General features: G+C 39.5%; 1 protein-coding gene across 1 annotated transcript in view; it reads left to right on the forward strand.

Moving 5' to 3' along the window:
• Window positions 1-375: 375 nt before the first annotated feature.
• The window catches only part of svila (supervillin a), a 76,173-nt gene continuing 51,788 nt past the window's right edge, over window positions 376-24,760 (forward strand). Inside the window, 7 exon segments of the mRNA XM_037544256.1 lie at window positions 376-520; window positions 6,070-6,130; window positions 12,639-12,730; window positions 15,733-15,799; window positions 15,942-16,087; window positions 17,619-18,270; window positions 21,865-21,948. Coding sequence (XP_037400153.1) covers window positions 466-520; window positions 6,070-6,130; window positions 12,639-12,730; window positions 15,733-15,799; window positions 15,942-16,087; window positions 17,619-18,270; window positions 21,865-21,948 — 1,157 coding nt within the window. The 5' untranslated portion in view covers window positions 376-465.

Raw genomic sequence — 24,760 nt, forward strand, 5'->3', positions numbered from 1 at the left:
GCCAGTGCTCTATAGGAGCAGCTCCAACCCCATGTAGCCTGCTAGCACTAGCCATAGAGAAGCTTAATCCACTGCTCTACTAGGAGAGCTGCTGTATATCCCTCCTTCGTCTGCCCTGTCTCTTTCTCTCTGTAACGCTAGCACTCTGTCTACTTTGTGCACAGTCTCTGCTTTCTCGCTCTTTCTCTTGCTCTCTCTCCCCTCCCTCCCTCCCTCCTCTGCTTGTCCCGGGACACTCCTGCAGCCTCGGCTGCATCACCTTGCAGTCCGCTCGCGTGCTGCTGCCTGCCTGCCTGCAGTCCCCTCCCTCCACACTTCTCCTACGATCCCTCTCTTTCTCTCACTCTTGCTCCTACACTCTCTTGGTCTCTTCCTTCTCTGTTCCCCTTTCTTTCCGTCTTCTTGCTTCTCTCTTTCTGTTTCTGTTCCTTAGTCCACCCTTCGGTCTTCTTTAACTTTGCCAAAATGTACCAGAACCAGTGGATCACCAACTATCTCAGCCATGTCAAGTTCTGTCAAGGTGAGTGGATGGGAGCCTGGCCACGCAGTTCCGTGATAGAGCTGTCCCGTTGCCGTGTGGCCTTGCAGCTGCGTGATGCTATTTAATTAATGCTGCTTTGCGTTCAGAAGTCCTTGTGGTTTGAGCTCTAGCCTCCAAGGACATGCTGATTATGAGAGACTTGCTACAGGAGAGGGAATAAGAGAAATTACTAGTGCATGAAAGAGAGAGGCAGTGCTGACAGATTGTTTCTTTGATACTTCTCCTTTCATAGGTATTTATGCAGTAGTATCGTTTGCAACACTGGTACATTTTTTGACTTGACTAATATTACTGTTCCTGAGCCGAATGAGCTTTTTGAGAGTGGTTTTGTTTTGGTCTTTGTGTTCGCAGTGGAACATGACTTTCCATTTATGCTCAGTGCTGAATGGTCTTCTGCTTGGTTAAGTGCAGCACAATTCATAGCAGGTGTGGGTGAAATGAATGTCAATGCTAGACTGTCAGTCTTGGTCTCAACCTCCAAACTTTTCTAGAAGAATTTTGCAGACATTAAAAGTTCTGTTTTTTGCTACCAGTGAACAGTGAGTTATTTCTTTTAAAGTAATTAAACTGTGATGGCCTGGGTGATATTATTAAAATCAAATGTTACAATGTTTCCAAATATAATCACTATATAAGATGATATTTTTCCCCTGAGGAAGTTTGTTTGGTTTTATATACCCAAGTATATAAAAGTATATAGACTGTTTTTGTTACTATTACTTTAATATGTAAATTATCTGTTTTGATTGGCTGCCCTGTATTGTGTCTCATTCAAAAACTAGACCTTATAACATCACTGAAAGGGTGGGGCTAAACTTTTACAAGCTGAATAGGTGGAAATGTGTAAACGCCTTGTTTTTCATGATTTCACAAAGACAGTGAATTCAAAAGAGGCTGTTTTTGCAGCTTAGTTTCCATACGTGGACTGAATGTTCACCCCAGTCCAGCATGCTTCTTTGTAGTGTTTACCTCCTACATCAAACTATTTTAATTAAGGAAAGCAATTATTTGGTCTTTCCTGTGGTTGTACACTTGCAATTGGTCATTTCAAGTATGTAATTTCTCCAAAGTGTAATACCCCCATACTAGGAGCCTCTTGGATCACTATTTCATCTTAGATATTTGGACTTTGAAGTCTTCATTATGCCATTCATAATGTAAGCAAGACTATAGGTAGTAAAGTGACACACTTCCTGTGTGTCCCCTCAGGGTAATCCACTGCCTCTTGAAGCCTAATCCTTCATTAGTTGAGACAGGCGCTCCACTAACACCCCTCTGCCATGCTGTTCTGATGGCTCTGCTCTGTTGCTATGGAAAACCTGCTTTCTGGACCACTTCACTGTTGGGGAATTCTAACTGCACCACTAGGCTCCCCACTCCTTACTTTGCTTTTATTGCCGCTGTTTTTTTTTTTTTTTTTTTTTTTTTTTTTTTACTTTTTATTACCTGTTTTTTTTTCTTTCCAATTGCACACAGTAAACAAGCAGCACAGTAAACATTTTATAGGTTTGTTTTTCCTTCTAAAAAGCAGATTAACACTAGAAATGATTAAACCAGTAAAATTAAAGACTTCACATTGTTTTGGTAATAGGAGACTGTTTTGTAGTAGATTTAAGATATCAGTGTCCTTGTGCAGGTTGCAGTTTGTTTTGCCCGGTGAACTGTGCCTGACCTACATATTTATTGTCTTCACACAAATCTTCCCACTGACAATGAATTGGCAGACGGCCAAATAGCCTCAAAAACTGCCGCATAAATAGTTTAATGTAGATTTTTTTTGACTTGCTGCTAACTAGGCCATGACACTTTCTGTCTCTAGTCTTTAATATCTCCACATGCTTGTAGTATGACTTAACACACAGTAATGATAGAATGCTTGAGTCATGCATCTTATCTTTCCTTTAGAACATTACCCATGACTGCCTGTGCTTTAAAACAGGTGTGCAAAGTATTAGCTGTCATCTCGTAGGGAGGGGGAGAGGAAATCAACATCATCCAATGGAGCCATATAAAGAGAGGTTAAATGGTGACCTTGATTATATGTTACCAGGTGTTACAATTAGGGCAGGGTTCCAGATAAGTAGGCATATGTTTTTGTGTAGGCTAAGGGGCTGTCGGATAGCAGGCATGCCATTAGAAGTGCTGTAAATGTCACACCAGACTGTGTATGATTATCTTCTCAGCGGCACTGGGCCAAGTAGAGCGGCTAGCTGTGAGTTACTGACAGAAACAAACCACCATTACTCCTGTCAGTGGCATTGCTGTTGTGGGCTACAGTGGGATGCATATCACTTACTGATCATTTGTTGTTGGGGGTCCTAAAGGCATTGTATCATATGGGTGCCCCAATATCGATATTCTGTACTATCACCTACCATAAGGTACGCATAAGTATTAAGGTGCAAGTCATCCTGTATAAGAGCAGCTGCTAAATGTGCAACTATAGGAGGTAAAGTTTTCAAGTGTTGCTTTGTCTGCTTAACCATTTTGATTTGCTTCTGTAAAATGAGTAAAGTGTAAACTTTTTCTTGCATATGTAGTGTGTGTGTGTGTGTGTGTGTGTGTGTGTGTATATATGTATATGTGTGTGTGCGAAGCTATGTTAAATATAACACTTTAAAGGGTAATCTTAGACTGGAAAGCCCTTTTAAAATTGGGTTGGATGATATGGCAAAAATATAACACATTGTGATATATTGTGATTGTGATCATAGTTTGCCCTGTATTCATTTCGTCTACTGATTTCTTCAAAGTCAAAGCTAATTTAATCATGAGAATAAGAAATTGATTAACTGTCCTAAGACCATGGATCCTTATTAAAACGATTTTCACTGTTTTATGATTGTTTATGGTTACAGACCAGTAAAGATTTTGAGAGTGCTGGCTTGTTGAAAACATTTGTGCCATTACTTGCTGGAGGTAGTTGAGTCATATATCTCATGTCAGAGATGAGATCAGTGTTTGAGGAGTTTAGGGAAGGGTGGTTCAGCGAGGAGTGAATGTGACTCTATAGGGTCTGTATCTCAGCAGCTGTGAATCAGCATGCAGGTGAGAGATCCTTCTCTTTAGCTGTTCAGCTGACTCCAGTCTTCATTTCAGGCAATCACTGTCTATGTTGTCTTTTTTTTTCTTTCTCCTGTCTCTTAGTTTCCCATCTCTGCGGTCACTGTTGCCTCATCAGCTGGCATTGTGCTGTGTGAGGTGAAAGGAGATTTCTAGTGAGAGTGGAATGCTTTTAGCGGATACTCTTCCCAGCTGTGAAAACACACTCGATACCAAAACACAGCAGAGTCCGGAGAGAAGCTTCATAGCTTTCACTGACTCTGCCATCTCAAATGATGTTTGTAAAGAGTGAGGGAGTTGTAACATTGATCCACCAAGCCTCACTAAAGCCACTCAGATATGAAAGAGGGAGAGTGTTGGATGTGTGTGTGTCTGTATGTATAAGAAAGAGAGAACAGCTTGAGTGGAAACATGTTTCTTTCCCTGTTTTCAAATGTGTTTCATCTTTATAGAGAACATTTTATTCTTTTAGATATAGGCTCTATTCCCAATTAACTAATTAAGAGCAACAAAGAATTTACGTCCAACTTTGAGCACGCCTCATCTGATTGTTAATCCACTTAAAGGAAATCTTAGCACTTAAGATGTGTAAGCATCATTAAGATGTACTTGTCCAATACTATAACGACCCCATTTCCAGAAAAGTTGGGACGCTGTGCAGAATGTAAATAAAAATAGGATATAATAATATGCAGATCATGTAAATCATATTTTTTTAAAGGGAAATAATTCAAAGACAACATATCAAATGTTGAAACTAAGAAATCTTGTTTTTTATATATCAGCTATATCATGTGCACTAATGCACTCCATACCATCCTGAATACTGGCTTTTGAACTGTGCATTGATAACAAGTTTAGTGGTTTTTAGCCCAGAGGACAGAGTGTCCATGATTTCCCAAAAGAATTTCAGTTGTTGATTCGGCGAACCACAGGACACTTCCTACTACCCTCAGTCCATTTTAAATGAGCTCGGGCCCAGAGAAGGTGCCAGTGTTTCTGGATGCTATTTATATATGATTTCTTTTTTGCGTTTTAGAGTTTTAACTTGCATTTGCGGATACAGCGACAAACTGTTTTCAGACATTGGTTTTCAGAAGTGCTCCTGAGTCCATTCAGTAATTTCCACTACAGAATCATGTCTGTTTTTAATGCAGTGCTGCCTGAAAACCCAAAGTTCATGGCTAGCAAATGTTGGTTTTTGTCCTTGTCCTTTGCATACAGAGATTTCTCCAGATTCTCTGAATCTTTTAGTGATCTTATGTACTGTAGCAAGTTCTTTGCTATTTTGTTTTACTTTACCTCTTTACTTCGAAAAGATGGTTTTTTTTTTTTTTTTTTTTTTTGTGTAATACCAAATCATGTTACTGACCTGTTGCCAATCAGCCACCAAATGTTTGTTTGTTTGTTTGTTTGTTTATTTATTTTTGCGTAATACAATTTTACCAATCTTTTCTTGCCCCCTTCCCAACTCCTTTGGAACATGTTGTTGGCATCAAATTCAAAATGGGCATATGTTTTTCCAAAAATAATATAATCTTCAACATTTGATATGTTGTCTTTGTGTTATTTTCAATAAAAGGGGTTATAGGGTTTTAATGTTTTACACATCATTGCATTTTGTTCTTAATTTACATTTTGTACTTCGCCAACTTTTTGGGAAGTGGGGTTATGTAGGATATGTGGTATAAACTAGGTAAAGTGTTATACTAAATGTGTTATTACAATAGACATAATATCTCTACTAGAAGGTTAGCCTTTCTAGCTTTAGCTAGAGCATGACATTAAAAGTACACCATGTAATTTGGGGATTTGCTTGGGGATTTCCTTAATTGAAATTTAAACTTGATTAAGGACGTGTCTTCGAGTGATGTTGGTTAATTATTTACTATTGTCACAATATCTTTGTCAGTATAATGTTGATTTTAAGACCAAAGCATTGAACTTCACCACCACTATCATCACAATCAGGTTTCCAATGCCTGAAAGTACCCAGACATACTTCTAAAGATTTGACCTTTTCCGACCCATTCTAACAGCCCCTGCTGAGAAAGGAAAATTAAGTAAATCATGGGGATTTGACTTCAACAATTTGCTTCAGCTGTATCATATAGTTGAGTTCTGCAGACAGTAATTTCCTTTGACACCCACTTACTTACAACACACAGATTAGAATTCAGTAGTAAAGGACTTCTGTTGTATGTTTCAGCTAAAAAGGTTTTCTGTTCTTTTCCTACACACAAAGAAGAATAAATAATGGTAATGGACCACATGCTATGGATGCAGCAGACTGCAGTAAGGTTGAAATATGAGCATCGTGTTAAGACACTTACCTGTCAGTGTGCTGTTGTGAGCCATATCTCTTACTACACAGATTCATTCAACTGTCAATGTTCTCTGTGAAATACAGTCCTCACGTGGTGTCTGATGTTCTGAAAGAGTTGTCTTTTTTTGTATGTCCACAGGCATCACAGCGGAGACCACCACCAAAGTTAGCAGACCTAAATTACAGCATAAGGCTCTTAGGTAAGTGCTGTTTAGACGGAGTTCCTCATCCGTTACCAGATTAAGTTAGTAATTTGTGAAGCTCTGTGTTTCAGTGGCATCAGCTAGCTTTAACCTTTCTCAGTGCAAATAACCACACCTGCTAGTGCTGTATGGTGAAAACAAGAAGACATACAATATCCACCAGGCCTCATGTAGCACAAGTAGACGTACAAAGTGATTTACATTCATCATTTGATCTCACTCATTTTGAAAAGCTTAGTTTAAACTCATACAAAGTGCAATAAGCTTTATTTGGGTCATCGTCTTGAGTTGAATTTATTACTGGATTTTACAGTTTTGCTCTGTTGTCAGCTACTGATGAGTGATCTTAATAGAAAGTATGTGTTACCTGAATAAGCAAGCAGTTGGGAAATTCCAAATTCCACTTTAATGCCAAACAAAATTTTTGATCTACATGTTTACTGAAATTTTTTGTCATATCTGTCCAGATTCATAAATGTTTATTAGAGGGCAAATTCAGCTTGTTCTGAGCATCCAACACTAAAATAAATGATCTAAACAAATATTTTTCAATGTCATTTTGGCACAGTGTTATGATGTTAAAATTGGTCGTATTTTTGGTTACGTCATGTAATCTGTCTAATAGAGAGTGCCCTATTCAGTATCATGTAATCAAGAAAGAGGCAAGGAAAGGTTAATAAAAGAGGGTAGTATAGTTCTTATCCAGGACAACATATAATTTACTGTGAGTCAAAAAAACTGAATAAATATGAGTTATACAGGTCATTTTGTTCCTGTTATTGTGAATTATTTTTATTTATTTCATTTCATATCATATTACTAAGCAACATTCATTAATGGATGACATGAGGCACTGTCTGTGCAAACAGATTTCCTTGCGTCAATATAAAGTAATGAATTTGGCAGTACAATATAAAGTAATGAATTTGGCAGTACAATATAAAGTAATGAATTTGGCAGTACAATATAAAGTAATGAATTTGGCACTGATAGCTAACTAATTACAAAGTAATAAAAGGGTGTTACTGCTGGCAGATTGTTTCAGCATGATGGCCCAGATCAGCCATATCTCTAAGAAGCTCAGGATTACTTTGACCCTATGATTCTATGGATGCCATAGCTCACTGCAACAGATAATGGTTACTATTTTAATTTTTTTCAGTACACAGAAATTACCTGCATTTGCTACTGTGGGTATTCATAATCTTAAAACCTATTTTGCATTTTATATACATAACAATTTTAAATTTGTTTGAAAGTGGGCTTCTGTGTACTCGTGGCTTTGTCTCCTCCTGTGGTGCTTGTTTTTCTTGGGCTCAGCTAGATCAGTTCCAGATCAGAAGGTTTATTTTGTTTTTATTATGTGGTTAATCCTGTTCATCAGCATTCCCCAAATGCTATCCTATGCAGTACTGCGCACATTTCAGAGAACACAATTCATGTAATTTACAGTCTAAATGGCCTTTACATAGTAATTATTTATTTTCAGGAGATATTTCAGTAACACTTTCTATGAATGTCATGATTGCATTCATAAGGCATTATAAACATGGTTAGAAATATTTAGAAAAGTGAATTACACTGAATTACACTTTATAGCCACATTTATTATACATAATGAATTGTTAACATAATGCATTGTATGTAGTGTTAATAACATGTTATACTGTCAAAGAAGTCAGTCCTTGAAGAGTGTAAAGACAAATACACAAAGTTTACTTACACCATGGGATTTCCAGTATTTTATTTACTCTGCGCTAGTGGTGTTAGGGCTGCATCTTCAGGGCCTAAGTCCTGAATATTGAAATATTCCAAACAGAATGTCCCACCTAGAATTATTTCTACAATGTGCTTTTCTCAACCAGCGCTCTCACTTTAAATGTTACATTACATCACAGCAAACCGAGTAACCCTGAGCCCCCTCTGACATCACACTGAGCATGAAGTTACTGTGGAGTGAAGGCCTGGAGAGGGAGAGGCGAAATAGTCGAGTGCCGTCATTGTGATTTGTTCCCTCACTGGTTCCAACGTCAAGCACTATAAACCTTCACTGTGTATCATCACTACACTGTGCTACAGTAATGCTAATTTCTGCTAGCATTCTGTTGGATATATAGTATTTAGTTAGTGCCAAGCTACCAGCCATTAGGGGTGTACTTTGTGTACTTCTGGTGCCGGTCCCAAACCCGGATAAATGGTGAGGGTTGCGTCAGGAAGGGCATCAGGCGTAAAACTTGTGCCAAAACTATCATGCGGATCACAAATATGATTGCCATACCGGATCAGTCGAGGCCCGGGTTAACAACGACTGCCTCAGGTGCTGTTGACCAGCAGGGTGCCGGTGGAAATTGGACTACTGTAGGTCGAAGACCATCAAAGAGGAGAGGAGGAAGGCGGGTTAGAAGGCAGCGAGAGAGAAGGAAAGGCAGGAGTGTGGAGGTTAGAGTAGGGACTCTGAACATAGGGACAATGACTGGTAAAGGCAGAGAGCTTGCAGACATGATGGAGAGAAGGAAGGTAGATATTCTGTGTGTCCAGGAGACCAGATGGAAAGGAAGCAAGGCCAGGAACATTGGAGGTGGATTCAAACTGTTCTGTCATGGTGTAGAGAGGAAGAGAAATGGAGTAGGGATAATCGTAAAGGAACAGCTTGGGAAAAGTGTTCTGGATGTAAAGAGAGTGTCAGAAAGGATCATGAGCCTGAAGTTGGAGGTTGATGGTGTGATTTTTGAATGTGGTCAGTTCATATGCACCACAGGTTGGTTATCAGTTAGAGGAGAAAGAGGAATTTTGGAGTAAGATGGATGAAGTGGTAGATGGTGTCCCTAGAGAGGAGAGATTAGTGATTGGTGCAGACTTCAATGGACATGTTGGTGAAGGGAACAGAGGGGATGGAGAGGTGCTGGGTATGTATGGTGTGAAAGACAGAAATGCGGAAGGTCAGATGGTTGTAGATTTTGCAAAGAGAATGGAAATGGCTGTGGTGAACACGTATTTTCAGAAGAGGGAAGAACACAGGGTGACATACAAGAGTGGAGGGAGGTGCACACAGGTGGATTAAATCCTTAGCTGGAGATGCCACCTAAAGGAGATTGTAAAGTGGTGCCAGGGGAAAGTGTAGCAAGGCAGCATAGGGTGGTTGTCTGTAGAATGAAGAGGAAGAGAGTGAAGACAGAGCCAAAGATTAGATGGTGGAAGCTGAAGGAGGAGGATGGTTGCAGGCAGTTCAGGGAAAATTGCAACAGGCCCTTGGGGCAGTGAGGAGCTACCTGAGGACTGGGAAACTACAGCTAAGGTGGTGAGAGAAACTGGCAAGAATGTGTTGGGTGTTTCGTCTGGTCAGAGGAAAGAAGACAAGGAAAGTTGGTGGTGGAATGAGGAAGTCCAGGAGAGTATTCAGAAGAAGAAGGCAGCTAAGAAAAAATGGGATAACCAGAGAGATGAAGGAAGTAGGCAGGAGTACTGTGAGGCTAGTCGCATAGCAAAAAAAATGGTGGCAAATGCAAATGCTCAGGCCTATGATGAGCTGTATGAGATGCTGGGCAGTAAAGAAGGAGCAAAGGACTTGTATCGTTTGGCTAAACAGAGAGATAGAGCTGGAAAGGATGTACAGCAGGTTAGGCTGATAAAGGATAGAGAGGGAAATGTACTAGTGAGTGAACAGAGAGTGTTGAGTAGATGGAAGGAGTACTTTGAAGAACTAATGAATGAGGAAAACGAGAGAGAGAGAGAGGAGGACAACGGGGGGAGAGATAGTGGATCAGGAAGTGCAGAGAATTAGTAAGGTGGAAGTGAGGGCAACTTTAAAAAGGATGAAGAATTTAAAGGCAGTTGGTCCAGATGACATACGTGTGGAGGTATGGAGATGTTTAGGAGAGAAGGCAGTGGACTTTTTAAACCAGGTTGTTTAACAAAATCCTGGAGAGTGAGAGGATGCCTGATGAGTGGAGAAGCAGTGCATTGGTCCCCATTTTTAAGAACAAGGGTGATGTGCAGAGCTGCAGTAACTACAGAGGTATAAAGTTGATGAGCCACACCATGAAGGTATGGGAAAGAGTTGTTGAAGCAAGGCTAAGGCGAGAGGTCCAGATCAGTGAGCAGCAGTTTGGTTTCATGCCCAGAAAGAGTACCACAGATGCAATTTTTGCATTGAGAGTGTTGGTAGAGAAGTACAGAGAAGGTCAGAAGGAGCTACATTGTGTCTTCATGGATCTAGAGAAGGCATATGATAGGGTGCCAAGACAGGAACTGTGGTACTGCATGAGGAAGTCAGGTGTAGCTGAAAAGTATGTTAGGGTGGTGCAGGACATATATGAGGATAGTGAGACAGTGGTGAGGTGTGCACTTGGAGTGACAAATGGTTTCAAGGTGAAGGTAGGGCTACATCAGGGATCAGCTTTGAGGATTGAGTGGGTGGAGACGGATGCCCTGGCTGATGTGTGACAGAAGGATAGCAGCAAGAGTGAAAGGGAAGGTTTACAAGACCATACATCATAGCAGGACGCACTACTGTGGCTCTGTCTAAAAGACAGGAGGCTGAGCTGGAGGTGGCGGAGATGAAGATGCTGAGATTTTCGTTGGGAGTGACAAGGATGGACAAGATTAGAAATGAGCAGATCAGAGGGACAGTGAAGGTAGAGCAGAGATAAAGCCAGAGAGGCCAGGTTGAGATGGTTTGGACATGTGTTGAGGAGGAATAGTGGATATATTGGGCAAAGAATGTTGGAGATGGAGCTGCTGGGTAGAAGGAGAAGAGGTAGACCTCAGAGAAGGTTTATGGATGTAGTGAAGGTGGACATGGAGATGGTTGGTGTGAAAGTAGAGGAGGTAATGGATAGGGCAAGGTGGAGGCAGATGATCTGCTGTGGCGACCCCTAAAGGGAGCAGCCGAAAGAAGAAGAAGAAGAAGTTAGTACCAAGCTAACAGTGGTGTTCACTAGGTTTCCCCACACTGGGTAAAACACTGTGGCAGCACTAGTTCAAATCTGACATTTGAAGCCTATAATGTACTTTACTTTGTGTGTTGCAGTGTTACAATAAATCCTTCAGTAAATACTTCAACTTGAAGTCTCACTCGTAATACTGGAGGAGGCTTTAGTACAGAATGCCTCACTTGGAGTGGACAAATACAACTTACAAGCTCTTATTTGTTATGAACCCCTACTTTTATTAGTCTTATGACTTGTTATGAACACTACTTGCATTATTTTAACAATTTATAATTCTTAATAGTAATAGTAATAGACATAACATTCATAGAAAGTGTTACTGATATTTCTAAGGAGGATTGGATATAAAAGAATCCACTTGCACAAGGAAAAGTCAAAAGAAAATAAATAGCAAACATGAAACAGTTTCCAGAACTGGAGTTCAAACTTTTTCATAAGTGAAACAGTACTTAAAGCTTTTATCTTTGAGAGATGAAAATAAAGCTCCACACTTGCTTCAGGTCTGAAAAAAATCCACAAGTGTTTCTGTCCATCCTTTCACTGTGAGAATATAACTCAGTGTTGTGGATCTGAAAGGATGTGTAGCTGTCAGGATGCCCTTACTGAGAAAAGCAAAGCTGCTGGTGTTCTCTGAACATCGGACTGTCCTTCATAGAGCCCAGACCTCAATATTGCTTAATGTGTTTGTGATTACTTGGATTGTAAGAAGTAGAAAATGCAACCAACTTCTAAGACTGAACTTTGGTGGTGTGGAAAAACATCCCTACAGATTTTTTTTTTTTAAACTAAAAGCAAGTCTCATGAAAAAAAAGTGGAAGCTGTAATAAAGGCACTAATTGAAAACATTTTATTACACAATTAAATAGTGAAATGATTTTATATCTGTAGTTGGTAATGCTTTTGTGTAATTTTCTGTGAAATGTATGTAGTCTGGGTTTTTCCTGATTTTTTTTTTTTTTTTTTTTTTTGGACTGGAAATGAAATGAATGAAGGGCACAGTACTGTATATCCCCACTATATCATGTTAAGCAGAAACAGACACCACTCTGAAAGTGAATGTCCTCTCTGCCCTCCTTTTCACACATGCTATGTTTGACAAAAATTTGTTTGCAAGCTTACAAATGGGGACGGAGTGTTTTCTCTCTTTCAAAATATGTTTTTCTCATAGTTCTCAATTTTTATTTTGGAATCCTGTACAGTGCAGTATGCCAGTAACTGGCTGTCAAGAAAATAATTTTGCTGTCAGTGCGGTATTTACAGTGAACTAATTCCAGTAGTGGGAAGTAATGTAAGTAAGCTCTTGCACCTCATGCTGCAGAGTTTCCTATTTTAAAAGTTGTATTCCACCGTCTTCTGCCAACATGTGTTGTCAGTTTCTCCTTGACATAAATCGAAGATCCTGTGACCTTTGCTTTTTCATCCCGATCTCACAGGAGTCCAAATAGTTTGCATTTTTCACTGAACTGAATGTTACAGCTATTAGGTATGACTCAAGTATGTTTAAAATGTCCCCCTCTTCCATTAATTTAAGCCAGTTTTCTGTCTCCTTCTCTCAGTTTCCAGAAACAGTTCTCGTTTGAGGACAAAGAGGAGGTAGCCCAGACCAACAAGGCCGTTGATGTCAATCCCCTGTCCAGTCTCCCCAAGGGTGAGTGCGAATTATCCTGCCCTTTCAAAACTACTTAAACACAGTAGTTAGAAGGGGTACAATGTTTACTGCTTGTCTTGCTCAATTCTACCCATTTTAGATTTACTAGTAGAGTAAGACGATTGTTTCTAGACCACTTAAGGCCCATATATAATACATTGTATTCATTATTGGTTTACCACCTTCAGTCTCAATCTGTTGAATGGTTTTTTGAGTGGCCCTCTTACTGCCTGTGAGGTTAGGTAGGGGGTTGGGCTCTATGTGAAATGATGGACTATTTTTGGCCTGCTGAGGGCCACCTGTTTTTAGGCAAGGGTCTGTTCCTGCCAAATGACCCTCAAAACACTCCTGTAGTGTGCAGGAAAGGCTAAGGCTCTTCTTACATGTGATAAGTTTGTACACTTAGTTTAATAATGGGAGAACATGATTTAGTTGTGGTGTCACAGGAGCAACCTCCATCAGGTAAGATCTCTTCAGAAACCTCAGACAATTTTGCAATGAAATGTAGTTGTGAGCACCGAACAAGCCAAGATTATGGTATTGAAACCTAAACATTTCATTATTACATTATCAATCTAAAATTAGCATGTTGTTCTGTGGTCAAAAGCAATATTGTGGCTGGGCCTTTAAGTGGACATAAAGAAGTTTAAATGTTTTTATCTTTTAGTTTCGAAACACAGAGGAATGTTCCTGATAATCTTGAGTTGCATTGTGTATATGTGAAGGTAATTTGAACCATATTTCATTGACTGAATCTGCTTGTTGGGTCTAGACATTGAATTTGCAGTTTTTACTCTGACATTAGTGAGATGCTTTGTGGGAAGAACATTGAATTAATCTTGATTTTCAATGTTTATTTTTTGTCTTAAGCAGCAATAGGTGTGAAAGATTCTGAAAGTTCTTTGTGCACATTTAGGCAGGTTTTGGCTCATGTCTGTAACTTCATTCCAGCAGCTGTGGTGCTCTGTGAAGGCCAGGAAATTTTTAGTGTTGCTTGAGAGCTCCTGGATTTTCATGGGGTCATGATTATGCTGTGAATGCTTGAATAAAAGTGATTTCTTTACTGGGGAGGTAATATATGTGCAAAAAAGGCAGTAAATACATATTTTTGTTGTAAATGTCATTCTTTATCTATAATTAGTAAAATAAAAGTAAAACAAATGCTTTTTTCTTGTAATGCAAGTGGAGCTAGGAGAGGAATTTGTGCCAAATTGAAAAACAATCACCACAGTGGGAAAACATGAAAATGCTGTTTACACAAGACTTTACTGTTCCATAGAGACATGCATAATATGTACATGCCAAAATGGAAAACAAACCCTCTGTTATATTGCTTTAATGTTGCTTGACCTCATTGCTGAAAATGCATGAGGATTTTAATTTTTAAAAACTGAATTAATGTCAGAATTGAATACATTCCACTTTATAATGTAATGAAGTCAAGGCTTTCTGCTGTGCCGTACTTTAAATGGATTTTCCTCATTGAAATGCAGTCATCACGTGAAAACAGTGAAATGTGGTGAGAACCTCTTTTTTGTGCTTGGAAGTATGTTTGCCTCATTAAAATGCAACCAAAACAGTGAGTGAATGCACACGAGTAAATGTGGAGAAAAAGATCCATTACATTGTTTTAACAGTGTTTTAAGTTCTGCATGGTGGAAAGCAGTATAGTCATATCTATATTACATTTGAAGATGGACTTCAATTCTGACTTAAATTCAGTATTTCGTTCTTGAAATGCAAATCCTTATGCCTTGTTTTTACATTTACAGCATTTAGCAGACGCTCTTATCAAGAGTGACTTACAAGAAGTGCTTTTGTCTATCTAGAGAACTTATCTTTGCTAGTTACCAATAGGTTAGAGGGAAAGCTAGTCCTGAGCTCAGATACTGCTAGAAACAAAGTCACTGTTCTTACCCAGCGAAAAGGAACAGCATAGAACACAGAGCAGTGCAATACAATACACTACGCAGGTGCAGTACAATACATTACAATCAGTACTTAACTCTGTGCTCATTTAAGTGCTGTATAAAGAGATGTCTTCAGTCTGCGTTTGAAGACAGAGAGAGATTCTGCTGTATGGACAGCCAGTGGGAGTTCCTTCCACCACCTGGGTGCAAGTACAGAGAACAGTCTTGATGCTTGTCTTCCACATGCCTTGAAGGATGGGGGGGTCAAGCCAAGCTGTATTCAAAACTCGAAAGGCTCGTGGTACAGTTTGAGATCTCACCACTGCCATCAAGTAGGTAGGGGCTGGTCCATTTTTGGCTTTGTAGGCAAGCATTAGGGTTTTAAATCTGATGCGTGCAGCTACAGGAAGCAAGTGAAGGGAGCGCAGCAGTGGGGTGACGTGGCTGAACATGGAGAAATTGAAGATGAGCCATGCTGCTGCATTCTGGATGAGTTGCAGAGCCTTGATGGCCTGCATGGCATGGGAAGACCAGCCAAGAGTGAGTTGCAGTAGTCCAGTCTTGAGATGACAAGACACTGCACTAGCACCTGGGTGGCCTCTTGAGTGAGAAAGTGTTGGATCCTCAATGTTGTACAGGACAAACTTGCATGACCGAATTAGTCGAGAACGATAAGTGGCCATCGCAAATCACACCAAGACTTCTTGCCTCTACAGATGGAACAATCAGAGTTCTCAAATGAGATGGCAAGGGATTTAGGGATGAACAGCAGCTCAGTCTTGCTGTTTTTTAATACAGAGGTGAAGCGACATGGGAACAATGTAATGGTGTTTGTTTTTCATTGTGGCATGTATTCTGTGTCACTATGGAAAAGTAATGTCACGTGCATTGCATTTCAAGTTTTTCCACTGTAGTGATTGCGTTTCAATTTGGCATGAAATTCTCTCCATAGTGATGTCCATATGAGAAGTACTATAGTAAATCACTTTTTCTGTTTGTCTGTAACCCAACACCCCATCTAACGATTTTGTTCCATTTTCCTCTGTGTTGAGACTTATGAAACTCATGTCCACTTATCCTTTTTCTCTACAGTCTCAGAGTTGAGGAAACGTTTTGAAAGCATTAGCACAAGCCAGAGTGACTGCTGGGACATGAACAGGTGAGACTTTTTAATGAACAATTGCACAACTAATACATGAATGTCTGTGTACTTTAGTTTCCACGTTTTTGAATTTGGATGTGTTTCAGTAGCTGCCATTCACTCCAGTGATCTGTTTGTCTGTCTGTCTTGTCCGTCTCAGGAAAGAACGAATTGCACGGCGGCTGGAGGGAATTGACAGCGATATTCAGCTTTCCCTTCCAAGTGCTGGTCTGGTGACCCATCGGCTGCTGGAGGAGGACACACCCAGATACACCCGTGCAGCAGACTCATGTGATCCATGCACAGGTAAGACATGGGTGATGCTGTGAAGAGTCTGCATGGTAGCTTCATTGTCCAATGAAGTATCTAAGTAGAAGCCTTGAAATATCAAGTTGTAAATGCAAAAATATGATACAGAATTGTTTCGGTACAGTTATGCAAAAACCTGTTAAAGTAAATAGGTGCACTACACAGTTCTCTTTTTTTGGTTGATGTAATTTACAGTGTGAAGTTATTTTAACCCCTTAAACACTAGTCTTATTATTAATTTATTAGTCTTAATATCCAGTAATTTCTAGAGTTTAAGGGGTTAAAGAACTGCTGTTTTGTATGTAGTGTTGGGGAAGTTAACAGTTTTACTATTCACTATATTAGTATTATATTATACTATGACTATATTACTATAGTCAACAACTATCCTGTAGTATAATTCTAGGGCTGTGGTCTGGGCCACTTTTGTCAAATTCACGACAAGTCCAAGACAATAACTAATCAAGATCAAGTCAAGACCGTGTCTAAAGGGGGTCTAGTCCAGATGAGCATGAGAGTGTGTTGAGATCAATACCATCCCCTGAAAAAAGTCCTGTTTTGTTTGGTATAGCTTCGCATTGGACAAAAGAATAAATTCTTAGAATCCTAGTATTATTATACTGATTAAATTTAATTGTATAATTAATTACATAATTATGTAAAGAATCACACTTGTATTCAAATTACATTCTTTATTCACTGGTTCAAGTTTGCACTTCAGACTTTTTTGGTTTGTTTCAGTGCAAGATTTGTCATTAAATATGGCATTTTTTTTAATTTAATGCAAAACTGAACCTGCAACAGGAATTATTAAATTCAAATTACACACTATCTCCTCTTTTACTTACCGCAGATTTGGTATTGATTGAAAGTTTGTAGTATTGCTTCAATTGTCCATTTTTAAACGTAGTCAGATGTGGGGAGGTTTTCTCAGTTTTAAGATGATTATTGTTATTGTTTCTTGGCCATCAGTGCCTGCTATGCAAGGAAACTAACCTAAGCCAAAGTCAGTTAGCTATATAAAACATGCACAGGCACTAGGATTTGATTTTAAGTTGCTTGAGTACAAGTCATTCCACGTTAGTTTAAAAAAAAAAAAATCCTAACGAGTCCAGGACAGCATTGCTGGAGCTTGACTTGGTTTTATTATAGTGAGACTAAATAATGGTAATAATGTGTACTTTTAATAATAATAATAATAATAATAATAACTAATTATGTACAATTATAATGTAATATTGAAAATAAATAGCATTTTGCTGTATTCCTGCAAAGCTTGTACCAGAATAGTATTAGTCTAAGCAGTGAGGAGTCAGTGATGGTGGTAATTTCATGTTTATTTTACTTGTAGTTTTTTATCAGACATCAGATATAGTACCTGTAGTGATATGATTTCAGTGTTAGTGCTTCGGTAATTTTTACTTTACATTGATGATCTTAAAAACCTGGGTGGTTTTGGTTTCTTATCTCATGATAGGAAATATTCATTCTGTCCCATCCCTAACTAGAACTCACTTTATCCCATCAGTTCCTCTTCAGCACTTTGGCAAAGATGACCCGGGTTTGTCGGACCTTCATGGCTCCCAGGCCCACGTTGACCCTGTGTACAACCCTGGCTCTGTGGACACCGCAGGGCAGGAGTCTAAAGCCGAGCGCATCGCCCGCTACAAGGCCGAGCGGCGCCGACAGCTGTCTGAGCGCTACCGCGTCCTGCTGGATGAAGAGGCTGATGCAGACTACAGCAGCCACTACTCCAGAATTCGAAGAGAGCCTGAGGGGTCTGACCGGCAACACAGGCTGCAGGTGGAGGGAGTAGAGGAGGTAGAGCATAATGCTTACGCCTCCCACTCTCTGGCAGAGCAACCAACCAATCAGACCAGGACCGATCAAGGTTACAGCCGAGAAAGGGCCGGGTCACTGTCCGAACATGAGAGGAGGATGAATCTGGAGAACCAGCGGAGGGCGCAAGACAGAGGAGGAGTGCATGGAGGAGGCGGAGCAGCCCCTGACCCCACTACAACTTACATGGACACTTCAGGGTGTGTCAAAGTTCCAGCAAGAGAACAGATGGTTACAGGGGTCCCTAGCTCGCCCAAGACAGGCCAAACAGCCAATCTGGCTGCATCTCCTCGGGATTTGTTCATTGACCAACAGGCCCACAATGTCCTGCACAGACAAGGGTAAGCTGACCATCCTCAACTGTCACTTTTATGACATTATTTTATATTCTTAAATAAGAAAACACAAGTTTACATTTATTGTATAATGGAGACTTGTGAACTTATAAAGAATCCATTTAGAATGCTGACTTGAGCAGGTTTTGCTTGTGCAACTACCATAAATGAATTCCTCAGATTCGATCTGTCTGGAGTTTAGTGATCAAGATCGTATAGTTCTCTATGATTGTACATTTCATTATCAGTCAAAAACTTACTTATAGGGCAATTCCACCTATTTTTAAAAATTTCTGCATTTTGAAACAAACTGTGAAGTTTGTCTATAGTTATGGACTGTTAAACCACTCTGACATCTCAGTGGTTTAATTATGCAGAAATTTAGAGAGGTTGGTAGAATTCTCTTTTAAAAAGTTAAGATAAAATGTGATGTGATTTTTCAAACTGCACATACCTTTTTTATGCACCTACTTAAATAAACAAATACTGTAGAAGAAAATTTCAGTTACAGTGGGGCAAAAAAGTATTTAGTCAGCCACTGATTGTGCAAGTTGTCCTACTTTGAAAGATGAGAGAGATCTGTAATTTTCATCATGGGTACACTTCAACTATGTAAAAAAAAAATCCAGGAAATCACATTGTAGGATTTTTAAAGAATTTATTTGTAAATTATGGTGGAAAATAAGTATTTGATCACCCACAAACAAACAAGATTTCTGGCTCTCACAGACCTGTAACTTCTTCTTTAAGAAGATCTTCTGTCCTTCACTTGTTACCTGTATTAATGGCACCTCTTTGACCTCGTTGTCTGTATAAAAGACACCTGTCCACAGCCTCAAACAGTCCGACTCCAAACTCAACCATGGCCAAGACCAAAGAGCTGTCAAAGGACACCAGGAAGAAAATTGTAGACCTGCACCAGGCTGGGAAGAGTCAGTCTACAATAGGCAAGCTGGTTGGTGTGACGAAATCAACTGTGGGAGCAATTGTAAGAAAATGGAAGACATCAAAGACCATTGATAATCTCACTCGATCTGGGGCCCCATGCAAGATCTCATCCTGTGGGTTCAAAATGATCATGAGAACGGTGGGCAAAAATCCCAGAACTACACGGAGGGACCTGATGAATGACCTGCAGAGAGCTGGGACCAAAGTAACAAAGGCTGCCATCAGTAACACACTACGCCGAGAGGGACTCCAATCCCGCAGTGCCAGGCGTGTCCCCCTGCTTAAGCCAGTACATGTCCAGGCCCGTCTGAAGTTTGCCAGAGAGCATACGGATGATCCAGAAGAGGACTGGGAGAATATCATGTGGTCAGATGAAACCAAAATAGAACTTTTTGGTAAAAACTCAACTCGTCGTGTTTGGAAGAAGAAGAATGCTGAGTTGCATCCATAAATCCTGTGAAGAATGGGGGTGGAAACATCAGGCTTTGGGGCTGTTTTTCTGCAAAGGGGACAGGACGACTGATCCGTGTTAAGGGAAGAAGGAACGGGGCCATGTATCGTGAGATTTTAAGCCAAAACCTTCTTCCATCAGTGAGCATTGAAGATGGAACGTGGCTGGGTCTTCCAGCATGACAATGATACCAAACACACCGCTTGGGCAATGAAGGAGTGGCTCCATAGAAAGCATTTCAAGGTCCTGGAGTGGCCTAGCCAGTCTCCAGACCTCGACCCCATAGAAAATTTGTGGAGGGAGTTGAAAGTTTGTCTTGCCCAGCGACAGCCCCAAAACATCATTGCTCTAGAGGAGATCTGCATGGAGGAATGTGCCAAAATACCAGCTACAGTGTGTGCAAACCTGGTGAAGACTTATAGGAAACGTTTGACCTCTGTCGTTGCCAACAAAGGTTATGTTACAAAATATTGAGTTGAACTTTTGTTATTGACCAAATACTTATTTGACCACCATAATTTACAAATAAATTCTTTACAAATCCTACAATGTGATTTCCTGGATTTTTTTTTTTTTCTCATTTTGTCTCTCATAGTTAAGTGTACCTATGATGAAAATTACAGACCTCTCTCATGTTTCTAAGTAGAACTTGCACAATCAGTGGCTGACTAAATACTTTTGTTGCCCCACTGTAGATGCATATTCAAATAGCCTTTTCCAACTCTAATACTGTTTCTTTTTTAACTTTTTTTTTCATTTTAGTCTTTTCTTGTTTAAACCAAATACCCAGTCTACCCCGAGACAGTCCCTGATGAGCCATGTGCCATCGTATCTCTTCATGTGCTTACTATCTCTCACCTAGTGCTCAGTTTAGATTAAACACTGGCCTGTAGTGCCCCCCGAGTTGTGATTTCTTTAACATTTTCTTGCACAAAATGCACAGATTCTCTTAAGGTTTGGCACTTACAGGATTAAGGATTTTCTCCTGTAGTGGGTGGACCTTGTCTACCTTTGTCATATAAATAATTTTTGTCTTATTTAATTTATTTGATTTATTCCTTAATGAATAAAAAAGCTATATAATTAATAAGTCTAGCTTTAAGAAGTAAACTTTCTTTATGCTTTAATTTTATTTCTGTCCTAATGTAGACACATACTGAGAAGTTATTGATGTCTTCAGTGTCTTGGAAGATTAAGATAAATAGATTTTTATTAATGGTGTTTTGTTCATATTTGTTTATCTTGCAGATTTAATATTTTCCCCATTTACCTGCTCATGTGTACATATGTGAATGTAAACAAGATAATACTGAAAGAAGAAGTAAAGTTGAATATTCAAGTCCATTGTGCTTCCAGAATTAACCCATGTCATTTTGTTATTATGAATTTTCAGTAATCCTCCTGAGAGGACATGCTTTTTGTCCTGTTCTTGCACATTTCCTTCATTAACTTTTATCTCTGTTGGAATTCAGTTTTACATGTCTGTGTTTCTTTCCTTTTACTGATTTGGTAAAAAGTTTAAGACACAGCTTTTAAAAAATGCGCAGTTCACTGTAGGACAAGCTCAGATTTCATAACATGGCAGAGCCTCCTGTCCCGTGTCAACGTCAGTGTTGTATTACTGTCATTGCTGGAGGGTTACAGTCGCTGTGAGATTGGGAGGTTTACTCTTTCTCTTTGCACCACATATCCTTATTATCTGCTGTAGATTTTATAGTGTGCAGATGACAACTGTTCGTAGATATTGCAAGTGAGTTCAACTTAAGTTGAACACAGCTTTTCCTGAGAATCAAAGGATGCTGATATTCCTTCGGCTCCTCTTAGATGTTCATTTTACACCTTAGACTCTATATATACACACACACACACATGTGTGTGTGTGTGTGTGTGTGTGTGTGTGTGTGTCTTGCACGTCTATTTTTTTGTTTGTTTACAAAATTTGAAAATGCCAGCTACTGTTTACACAGTAAAAGCTACTGTTTAACTCCAAAGTTACTTTTATAGAGATCTGAGGGTTTTTTTGTGGTATGCTTTGACCTAAAACAAGGTTGTACGTGGAAGTAATCTTGCCCTTGTCCTCAAGAGTTCTGAAATGTAATGCCATATTGGCCAAGCTTCATACGCATTCGGGCGTGATGTTCTATGAATGGTAGCTACAGTGAGCAGCTCACTTGATGTCGTGTGTCTCTTGCTGCGTTTAGCTACCCTGACCAACCAGCCAGTCAATGGTCACTCCAGACTGACTCAGAAGGAGACACCATTTCCCCAATCAACTGGCCCTCCAGGTACCTGCCTTTCAGGATGATTGGGTGTGCCTGACACACGCCTTTTAATATCCACCCCATCTAACCTATGGCAAAGTTCAAGACAATCTTTAATCCCTTCACCTAGACCAATCATTCCCAACCCTGGTCCTGGAGAGCCCGCTGTCCTGCACGGTTTAGATCTTCAGCTCCCATCACAAAACACCCGAACTAAGCAGCTAAATTAACAAGCCCTTGCTTTGCTCAATTGAGTGTGTAGGAGGAGAGAAAGCACTAAAATGTGTAGGACAGAGGCTCTCAAAGACCAGGGTTGGGAAACTATGACTTGGACCAAAGAACTCTAGTACTTTAGGGCTACAGCCTTCCAACTGGTCAGTTAATTCTTAAGTTCACCTTGTAATGAATGAGTCGGTTAGTATCAGTTTTTTAAGGTGGGACATTCTGAAGCATGTCATGGAAGAGTTTCTCAGTATTTATTGCTAATAGCTGGATGCATGGTAGTTTTTGGACTACAGAATTATCAAAATGATCTCTAATGATTTTTAGAAATGGTGCGTAGCGGTTTTCTTCGTTAAACATTGAAACGGTGATATTTCAATAATGTGCTCTATGAAAGCTTTTCTTTAAAGCATTAATGACCATAATGACCATCATACAATTAAGTTGGGTCTAGGTGAAGGGTTTAGACATTGATATTTGAACTGAGCCTTTCATTGCTCTAACAAAAATAGCTACACCTTTTTTCATCAGTCGCATCCCACACTGTTAACAACTGCTGGTTATTTTTTGATTTTTGAATTTTTTGTGTGTGAACCATTTCTTGAGTTTATAAATATCAGCAGTTTGCTGCAGTTCTCTTGCCTTTTTTCTTCTTTTTTTTAACAGAACTAATGATCTCAGCCAGTCAGTCACTGAGTCAATTAAACTTGCATTGATTCATTTATGATTCTGTTAAAGTGTGGATCTGTGTTTTAAGGATAAGTTTTAAATCAACAGGTTCTTATATGGATGTTTTGTTTTTGATAAATCAGTTGAGCACAGTCCAAAATGAACACAATTATGAGATCTGAAATGTGAAATTGAAGTGTAAACCCTGCAGGTTTTCCTCTGATTTTGTTTGAATATACTACATGAGAAGTGTGACTGAGTGCTGAAGTGCTGAGCAGTCACACAAAACAATGCCAAGCTTCCAGGGGCTCATTTTATGGGCAAAGTGGGTTTCTGGTTTTCATCTGTTCAACTCTGCAAATCCCTGTGGTCCCTGTGGTCTTTCTGTGTCCCTCTGTGACCACACTGTGTGGTGTAGTGGCTGTAGTGAATATAGGTTATAATAACGTATAATGTGACTGTTTCTCTTCTCCCTTCATTCCCCTTTCCCAGCGCATCTGCTATCTAAGCCAATGCCAAAGAGAAAGTATGGAGGAGAGGAAGGCGATGAGAATGAAATTTTGTTCTGGCTCATCTCCTTCCATTTGCCTTGAGTCAGCAGACTTCACGGAGTGCTTTCTTATGTGTGGCCAAGAAAGAACAAATTAATACAGAACTATAAGTACTAGACATGTCATTTTTAAAATACATACATTTATTTCACCTGGTTTCTCACAGATAAAACACAAGTTATGTGTATACTGCTGTTGTCATAGGAAAACTGCTGTTGTCATAGGAAATGGACAAGTGGTCCAAAGTTCAGCAACAACATGCTTATTTTTAGGTAATTTTCTTGATATTTTGAAAAAGTAAATTGATAAGTTTATTATCTGAAAGTGAAATATGGTTTTCTTGTGCTCTTCCAGCTGCCTTGGTGAAGCAGATTTCTCTTTGACCAAGTATGTTGTCAACTTGAGATTTGCAGAACTGTTTGTAGTGCCCACATAGCTTAAGCTCATCTGCTACGTTTACGTCAGATAGAAACTATTTGTTTCTGTTTTTTTTGTTTTATTTTGTTTGTTTTTTTGTCTGAGCAGTTCCTTTTTGGATCCGTTTTGGCTTAATTTCTGTGTGGAATTATTGGATTGGAACATGTCAAAGACTTATAAAGACGTCTAGCATCTCTTCATATGTCAAGCATGCGAAGGAACCAGTACATAAAGCCTGATACTGGAGGAGTGGAAAGATAGGTTGACTTCTGTCTGAAGAGTATTATAGTTCTCAGCTGCAAGAGTTCATGTTTTGACAGAAGTTAACAGATGGAGGAGGGAGGACAGGGATATAAAGTGCACTGACAGCTGTTCAGAAAGAAGAGAGAAAGATAAATTATTGGTGCTGTGGAGTTGGAGCTTACCAAGCTTACCAACATTTTCTTCTAAACTGGAAGAAATAGCAAATGCCAATGAAAGCCCTCTCTAGAAAAAAACAGATTTTGTGTAGTACTTTTGTATACAACTAGACTGTGATTTAAGGATGTGGTACTTGGAACTGAAGGGTTTAATTGAGAGACTCTTGCCATCTGCTAACCCCCTGCAGAGAGCTTACTTTGTCTTGGAGTGTTAACCTTAATATAAATGAACAGTAATTAAAGATTAGGGTGAAACATTTACACTGGCATTCTGTCAGGGAGTAGTTTGCATTTACACATTTATTACACAACAGAGTGAAAAGGTGAACTAGAAAGTTTCTTGTAAATGGCTAGAGTGATTTGTGCTCTCTTCGTTGCTCCATAACCCTCAAAGAGTGGTTATCTTATGGGCTTGCTTTAATGAATAACCAGTTAAAGGGATGAAATATTCAAACTGAGTAATGGTTCAGTTCTAAAGCTGTTGCTGCCAGTTGTAAGTGACTCCAGCTTTGCATTCCTTTCAGCCTCAGGCAGTTTTCGTTCCGGTACGTCTGGGGG

Source organism: Pygocentrus nattereri, chromosome 13 (assembly GCF_015220715.1).
Source record: "Pygocentrus nattereri isolate fPygNat1 chromosome 13, fPygNat1.pri, whole genome shotgun sequence".
Lineage (NCBI taxonomy): Eukaryota > Metazoa > Chordata > Actinopteri > Characiformes > Serrasalmidae > Pygocentrus > Pygocentrus nattereri.